The sequence below is a fragment of the Gymnodraco acuticeps genome, unplaced genomic scaffold, assembly GCF_902827175.1.
Source record: "Gymnodraco acuticeps unplaced genomic scaffold, fGymAcu1.1, whole genome shotgun sequence".
In the NCBI taxonomy this organism is placed as follows: domain Eukaryota; kingdom Metazoa; phylum Chordata; class Actinopteri; order Perciformes; family Bathydraconidae; genus Gymnodraco; species Gymnodraco acuticeps.
The window spans coordinates 28,591-37,500 of record NW_022992337.1 but is presented as its reverse complement, the minus strand read 5'-3'; the positions used below and the strand labels follow the sequence as shown (position 1 = coordinate 37,500).

At 39.5% G+C, this 8,910-nt stretch overlaps 1 protein-coding gene across 3 annotated transcripts in view; it reads right to left on the bottom strand.

Moving 5' to 3' along the window:
* The window catches only part of LOC117541476 (protein NDRG3-like), a 27,644-nt gene extending 20,286 nt beyond the window's left edge, over positions 1–7,358 (bottom strand). Inside the window, exons 1-3 of one of the 3 annotated variants that reach the window (XM_034208642.1) lie at positions 7,177–7,358; positions 5,428–5,507; positions 5,258–5,290 (exon numbers count right to left, since the gene is read on the bottom strand). In XM_034208642.1, coding sequence (XP_034064533.1) covers positions 5,258–5,290; positions 5,428–5,484 — 90 coding nt within the window. In that variant the 5' untranslated portion in view covers positions 5,485–5,507; positions 7,177–7,358. Of the gene's footprint in view, positions 1–5,257; positions 5,291–5,427; positions 5,522–7,176 lie in introns of all 3 variants that reach the window. The other 2 variants (XM_034208641.1, XM_034208644.1) reach the window with 2 other exon arrangements.
* Between the last annotated feature and the right edge of the window lie 1,552 nt (positions 7,359–8,910).

Genomic DNA, 8,910 nt, shown 5'->3' with positions numbered 1-8,910 from the left:
GTAACCAAGTCAGCAGCAGCATTTAGCACATGTTTTATGTGTAATATCTTTCTTTTAAATATAAAGATCTTACACATGAAACGTACTAATATAGATATGATCTTTAAGGATTTTGCTGACTTCATAAGAACTGTTTTGCACTTTGTGAAGTAGTTGTTGGTATTTGGTAAGATTTTAGATTTTTCTGTAATTTAGAATTTAAGACATACTTCAAAATATTGCCTTTTTCTAAGAATATTAACAATATTATATCAAAAATAATGATGTATTCTCAACAATTGTCACATGTTACTGTTCCAAACCCAGGTTATTTGTGTTATACGTTGGACATACTTATATATACCGTTACGTCCCCAGCTCGCTTAGGGTAAAAGGGAAGCAACACGAAACCAGGTGTTCTTGGTAAGAGGTTGATTTTAATAATAAATTCAAAATAAAGATGATATAACCAAAAATACAGGCTCTTAAAACCAGCTATCTGTTCAAAATAACGCTACACAAAACGAAGGCCACAGATTATCACAGTCATAGCGCACTATGGGCACTTAAGGCTAAAATAGTGAGGCGTCTCGCACAAGTTCGACGCCGTCACAAATCACAGAATACACACTTAAGCACACACCCTAACTAACCACTGTAGCAGAACTAGCCCAGAGCTACACAGAACATAAGGAGAGCACCGAGAGACGTCTGACACAGATTCAGACCTCTCCCGTCTAACTGAGATGCACACACTCTTGTAAGAGTCCCCGGAAGGTGTGGGCAGGGATTGGTGAGTCGGGCCCGACCTGCTCCAATCCAGATCTTCGGTCACGCCTACCAGAGGAGGGACAGGAAACTGGCATCCAATCGCGTCCGGGCAACGGCACATCTCATATACATATAACATACACAGCTGAAAACAATCCCAGACAGGTTAACGAGCAGACAGCAGCAGCAGCCGTGACACCCCCCCCTTAAGACACAAATCCACAGTTTTGTTAACCATGCCTACTACTAAACCTACCTAATAATTCTAAAGGACTAAAAGACTCAAAGGAAATCTCTACACACAATACACATAACGACCAGGGTCGTAACAATACTAAGTATGACTTTTTTTCTATTTTTCTCGACTTTTTTTAGGCCCTAGCCACACGAGGACGATAACGGTCATATCCGCTACAGTTCTCTATCATATAGACGGTTCGGGCACATGAGGCCGACATGGAAATGCATAAAACGATAACGATAACGGGTCCCAAGGTGGGTAGATCTGCAAACGAAACGCTCTGGGGGGGCAAACGGCTCCGTGTTTACGCTTATACGATCATTTTTTATAAAGTTGAAGCAATAGCCCCGCCTCTCCCCACCTCTCCCGCTCAGAGATCAGCTGCTGGGCTCTCAGAAGAGGGGGAGGAAAAAGGAGGCTCCGTTTTTTATTATTATATAGTTGTTATCAATTTGTTTTAAAGCTCAATAAATAACAAAGACCTCTGACCAGCACTTTTCTAATTTTGTCCGGAAGATTTCAACTTTAACGGACATGTTGACCGGCGAAATAAAATCGAACTGAAACTCTGCCGCACGGTCCCCTCGTCCCTTGGAAGAGGCGGAGAGGTGGGTGTTTTTCATCTGCTGGTGGACTACCGGAGAGATTTACAGCAGGAGCAAACGCTTGCCTCAGGGAGGGAGAAAAAGAGCCACCGCGGAGAATAAACAGAAGGGCAACCATGCGCGGGAAGTCTTCTTCACTGCTTTTGTGGCAGGAGTACAGCACCACTTACAGGCCTGGCATATTTACTACAGCGTCTCCAGCGCTTTCGAGCGGTCTCCTGTGAACGGACACGTTTCTGGTGCCTATTGCGTGTGGACGGAAGACTTTTTTGATATCGATTTTGGTCCGTTTGCGTTATCGTCCTCATGTGGCTCCAGCCTTAATCTGTCATATATTTGTTTCCATCAACCTTTTGACCGATTTATTTGTATGTCATACTATGCTATACATTTGTATAAAGAGATACTAGAATATGACTATTTTAATCCTGTTTTCACAATATTTGTAATTTCTTTTTTCATATTACTGAACAATTATGGCTTTTTTTGTGACTTTTTCATACCACTTGTTTTAAGTGATACTCTTCCAGGATTCCTTTGATGTAAACATGATGAAATAAGTTGGTAAACAAACCTTTTTTCCACTGGAAATAAGACGAAAACAACGGTTTAAAAATAAATACTTTCTTGACTTTACGAAGACTTTTAGACTATATTTCACTGTGGCACTCTATTAGTGTATGTAGGTCGCTTTGGATAAGAGTGTGAGCTAAATGAGATGTAATGTAGCTCTAAGCCTGGCTGATTCTTTTTTATTATTAAGCATATTCTCAATTATTTGTGGTCAATATAGATGTCATGATTATGTACGATGATTCTTTAAGTTTCAATGTCTTTTTTACTGTGGATTTTCCTCAAATTTAAATATAATTCAAACTTTAAAGTGTCAAATAAGAGACAATCAAATGTTATACTGCAGTTGTTTTAAATATAATACATAATATATATATACTCATTTCAAAAAATAATATGAACAATATAACCTATATAACAATATAACCTGATATATTTGAGTTGTTGTTGTGTTTGTTTGTTTCATGAGGAGGACACTATGTGTGCATGACAAGACACATCAATATACATTAGGCTGACTGTCAAATGTCCATTAGCCCAACAGCTAGAACTTTTATTTATTTATGGCAATGACAGAGGTCAAACGTTTTCTGTAAGTCTTCACAAGGTTTTCACACACTGTTGCTGGTATTTTGGCCCATTCCTCCATGCAGATCTCCTCTAGAGCAGTGATGTTTTGGGGCTGTCGCTGGGCAACACAGACTTTCAACTCCCTCCAAAGATTTTCTATGGGGTTGAGATCTGGAGACTGGCTAGGCCACTCCAGGACCTTGAAATGCTTCTTACGAAGCCACTCCTTCATTGCCCGGGCGGTGTGTTTGGGATTATTGTCATGCTGAAAGACCCAGCCACGTTTCATCTTCAATGCGCTTGCTGATGGAAGGAGGTTGTCACTCAAAAACTCACGATACATGGCCCCATTCATTCTTTCCTTTACACGGATCAGTCGTCCTGGTCCCTTTGTAGAAAAACAGCCCCAAAGCATGATGTTTCCACCCCCATGTTTCACAGTAGGTGTTCTTTGGATGCAACTCAGCATTCTTTCTCCTCCAAACACGTCGAGTTGAGTTTTTACCAAAAAGTTCTATTTTGGTTTCATCTGACCATATGACATTCTCCCAATCCTCTTCTGGATCATCTAAATGCTCTCTAGCAAACTGCAGACGGGCCTGGACATGTACTGGCTTAAGCAGGGGGACACGTCTGGCACTGCAGGATTTGAGTCCCTGGCGGCGTAGTGTGTTACTGATGGTAGCCTTTGTTACTTTGGTCCCAGCTCTCTGCAGGTCATTGACTAGGTCCCCCCGTGTGGTTCTGGGATTTTTGCTCACTGTTCTTGTGATCATTTTGACCCCACGGGTGAGATCTTGCGTGGAGCCCCAGATCGAGGGAGATTATCAGTGGTCTTGTATGTCTTCCATTTTCTAATAATTGCTCCCACAGTTGATTTCTTCACACCAAGCTGCTTACCTATTGCAGATTCAGTCTTCCCAGCCTGGTGCAGGTCTACAATTGTGTTTCTGGTGTCCTTTGACAGCTCTTTGGTCTTGGCCATAGTGGAGTTTGGAGTGTGACTGTTTGAGGTTGTGGACAGGTGTCTTTTATACTGATAACGAGTTCAAACAGGTGCCATTAATACAGTTAACAAGTGCAGGACAGAGGAGGCTCTTAAAGAAGAAGTTACAGGTCTGTGAGAGCCAGAAATCTTGTTTGTTTGTAGGTGACCAAATACTTATTTTACCGAGGAATTTACCAATTAATTCATTAAAAATCCTACAATGTGATTTCCTGGATTCTTTCCCCCCATTCTGTCTCTCATAGTTGAAGTGTACCTAGGATGAAAATTACAGGCCTCTCTCATCTTTTTAAGTGGGAGAACTTGCACAATTGGTGGCTGACTAAATACTTGTTTGCCCCACTGTATGTATAAAAGACATCAAAAAGTGCATTTTGCATGATAGGTCCCCTTTAACTTTATTAATCTATTTCAGCCTGTATATGCACTAGTGTTATGCTCATGGATATATTTCTTGTTTCCTTGATGTAGAAAGCATAGGTGGAAACCCAATTAAAATCTCCTACAGGGTTGAACTATAAAGTAAATCTCAACACAAAGGATTTTTTTGTTTTCATTTCTCTTCTTTCCCCGGCTGTGTTGAAACGTAGTTAAAAATGCAGACTTCCCTGAGATGAACTGCAGTTTTTCAGTTGAGTGACAGATGGGAATAGCTTTAAAGTATTCCACAGGATGTTTTGCAGGAGCAGACAAAGGCAGAGCTGTTATTCTGTGCTCTAATTAGAAATAACTGTCTGTTCAGAGTCATTGATGCAAACTGACCTGCTGTTTTGACGTCAGTCCAACGAGTCGATCAATATCAGAGTGTGGAGCTGATGCTTATTGAACTAGTTTCAGCCTGATGTTTGACCTCTTGCATACAGTTTTCCTCACATATCTCCACATAAATATTTACTTTTTATAACATGAAGAAGACAAATTATAGACAAATCGATATTGTGTAAATTGTTATCAGGCGCATTGACTCTAAAGAATATGTTTTTTGTCAACCCCTCTACTTTGAAACCAGCAGTAACACTGTTTAGACTTCCTGCCTGTTGTTTTGTTGTTGTGCGTAGTTATGTTAGTTCATCTCCATGGACAATAAGGTTAGAGTGCTGCAGAGAGGACATCATTTAATTGTCCAACCTATAAATGAATCGTCCTTGCTACATTAAAAAACAAACAATTTCCATTATATTTTTAATAGGGCTGTCGAATGCATCAAATCCATTGCAATTGAGTACTTATAAAAAGGATCATTCTTTAAAATAAAGTAAATTAACCGATGTACCAATGTGACTGTACGTTACTCAGGGTTTAATAACACCATTAAAAGTGCCTTGTTTTCCTTGTATTGAGTCTTAAGATCTGTCGTTGTCTGATGTTGAAACGGAAGCTTCTGTGATGCAAGAAAAATGTCGGACTTGATCTGACGATAAAGTCCTATCGTATTTGTATTCAGATTCTAGCACTACATAGTGCCAAGGAGAGGAAAGGTGTGAAGGTGTTACATGACGGTGCTGAACTCACCTGACAGTCAAAGTCCTGCAGATTTCTCCCATTCTGAAGAGAGAGAGACATTCGTTAATCATTGTTGTTATGAAATGAGTTCAAGCATCTAGCATATGGATCTGATGGTAAGATATGTCTTTGTTGAATATTCCTTTAGTCATGTGTTATCAAACAAAATGGTGCTGTACCTGTCCTGTCAGGAGAGGTTTGATCTCAGTCAGCTGGACGTCGTGAAGCTCCTCCATTATAGAACTGCTTTACTGTCAACCTGAACACACACGTCTTCATGGCAGATTTAAAAAAGACAAAACATTTGGAGAAAGGTACGGTGTTAGACAGTAACACCTATCAAACTGTTACAGGTGAGCGTCTGTCAGGGATTTTGGAATTCAAAGTCATCTTTAAAGCTGATGAATTAATGGTAAAAGCAGCACAACAGGTAAACATGCACGTAAAGTCCAACAAAATAAAGAATAGCCCGAAGTCAGTTTGGCCGAGGTTTTTTGCGTAAAATGTAATTATCTTGCATCCATGATCCAGATCTGCTACCTGTCTGTCTGCCCATCTATCTGTCTGTCTCTGGGTGTCTTCCTGTGTCTTATCCAACAGTGTGAATCCAATGGAAAGAGCGAGTGACCTCTCATTGGCAGTAAGCCATCCAGCTGTGTGTGTGTGTGTGTGTGTGTGTGTGTGTGTGTGTGTGTGTGTGTGTGTGTGTGTGTGTGTGTGTGTGTGGGCAGACAGCTTGGGTAACAGTGGTTCGGAGTAGTTTAGATGGATGTTGAGCTTCCTGTGGGCAATCTGGCTCTGACCCAAACAGATAACTGACTGACAGTGAAGCTGAAGTTTGATCAGTGCACAGAGATGAGATGTACTGTCGATATAGTTAAAATCATCAAATCGTCCTTCATAAACGGTTTTTTCTGTTGATTGAGAGGAATGCAGAGAGTATGAAACCAAACTAGCGGTGCAAGATGTTCAGAAAAACTATTTAAAAAATGCACTAAAACTGCAATATTGTTATTATTTATTATCATATGAAAAACATTCAGGAATTTCAACAAGATGATACAATACATGTTTTAAGGTAATCCTTTCTGAACTTTAACATTTTTCATTTAAATTACATTGCATTCCTCTTTTGCAATCACAGCTTCCTTTCAGTATTATCTCCTGTTCCTCTCAAATGTTAAGGTTGTCCACTTTGGTTATTTGATAAATTGATTAAGAAGGATTAGTGATTTGCTGTGTTTGTCCATCACAACAACCTCTGTGTATCCAAGATCCCTTAAATGATGTTAACTTTTCTTGTAGATCAGTCATAGAAAATGAGAACCCTGTACGCTTTCCCTTTATATTAAGTAGCATAAAGTTGCAGCGTTACGTGTTGACGTTCACCTGGAACTTGGATAATGTATTGATCATGCACACAGATACTCTGAAAGATAACTTGTGAAAGTATTAGACATTTCAAGTCTAACTAAAAATGAAGCTGAGCATCATATCTGTTTGCGTTAACTGCATTTCCAAGCTGAAGTGAGTGTATAACGATGCTCTTGGTTCAACTGTCCGCCTACACACACACACGCGCGCACACACACACACTTAAATGCTGCCTAATTAATGAGCCTGGATGCTAATGTTAGCTCCAGACACACAGCTCAGGCGTAGCAACCGTTACTATGGGAGACGTTGCCCCACACTAGCACACGAACACACACACACGGATAGACACAGAGACACGGCAGTAACCAAATACACCGTCGCCATAGAAGATAACCCTCACAAGGACGGATCAATAACATACGAGCTAACTCACAAGTACCCGTTAATACGACAATTAGCCTAATGAGCTACACTAGCTATTCATAGTTATCAGATAATAGGTAGCCGTTACGTTGCAAACGTTGTCCGTTACAAAGCAGTTAGTTACTAACCGTCAGTCGTTATCTCCACTGGATACTGAAGTGTTCCGTTCGTTAGTTGGTTAGCTGCTACTAGACGTTAGCCCGTCACCGTCAACTGATAACCGTTGGAGAGTTTAGCAGGTGGTCGCGAGGCTCCTCTCTCACACTGAGCTCACTGTCAGCAGCACGCGGAGTAAAGGGGCGGAGCTACGTCACCGTAAACAAGAGGGCGTGCATTCAGTGCGCGGTCACGAGGTCACCAAACTCTAACAGGTGTTATTTATATTTAGAAAGAGCTGAAAAAAGTAGAAAGTATTAAAAATAACTGAATTTAGTAGTTGATTTATCTTTTGTAATATGGTCCCAACATGGAAAAGTAGTCAAAAAACACAAAATTATCATCTGACATGAAAGTTAAAATGTTAAAACTCATTGTGCAGTCAAATGTTCACTATTATTGTTGTCTAATACATTTTGTTTCTGGACCTATATCACTGCTGCATTAGTGTAACTAAACTATCTTGTCTAAACCTGTTATAAGCTCTCCTCTATTGTGTTTGTGCCTGATGTTATATGTTTGTATGTAGGTATTTATGTATGTTTGTATGTATGTATATATATAGTGTTAGAATAGGTTGAATCCACAGCAATACATAAGATATTAAAAAAAAGAAGTTCCCTATCGAATACATGCTTTTGAAAGGTTGTTTTTATTGTTTTCTTAGTTTGAGTTCAATGCGCTCTCAATCTGTGCTCAAAGAGAGAATCAGTGCATTGAAGAGAGATTTGCATGCACCTGTTTAGGGAAATGTTATTATACAAAGTGTTGCGGACAATTTAGACCAGTCATACTGTGGTTATACAAATACATCTAAGCAAATAGCTCACGCACACGCACTCACACACACACACACATCCTTGTTTGTATAATCTCTTCGTCCTCTCCTCTGTTCAGCAGCGGTCTGTTTGTAGGAGTGTTGGGAAGTTAACTCGAGATGAAGCCAGATGGATTTTTTTGGTTGGATTCTACTTTTTCTGGCAGGAAGAGAAAAAGAAAAGAGTCCTGGCCGTGTTTCAAATTTAGAACAAATCAGTGGTTTCTTCATATGAACTTAGAAAACTGCACCAAATATTGTATTATGTAATATACAAACTGTAGTACAATTAACTGCTTTACTTGTTATGTCTTTATAAATAACTTAGTTTTCTCTTTTTATTACACATTTACCTTTCTATTTATATATATATATATTTGTTTTTTTAAATCTTTTTTTTAATGTATATTTTATTTCATTCTAAAATAGACACTGTCAGAAACAGGTAATTCATGATCAAGTGAAATGTTCCAGTTTGAGGTAATCACATTCAGCTTTAATGAAAATATTAAAAACCAACGTTTGTTTGTTGTGATGTTTTCATTTCAACAGTTAAGACAAATACAGAATAAAGCCTGAAGACAAAACTAAATGCACAACAGATGTAGTGACATGACACCACTGGTCACTGGGGTTTCTAGAAATGTTAATTATGTTTGTTTCGATTGAGTATCTGTATTTATGTTGATTTATGTTTTCTACCCATCAGCCAGATGGTCTCACTGTTTGTTCAGAGGACACTCCCTCATGGCACAATTAATGTGTGTGTGTGTGTGTGTGTGTGTGTGTGCCCTCCCCCGGCTGTTCAGAAGCAAAACAAAAGCCTCAATATAGATTTGTAGCCATGTGATCACTGTGGCTGTAGAGGAGGAAGTGTTGGTCAGTGACT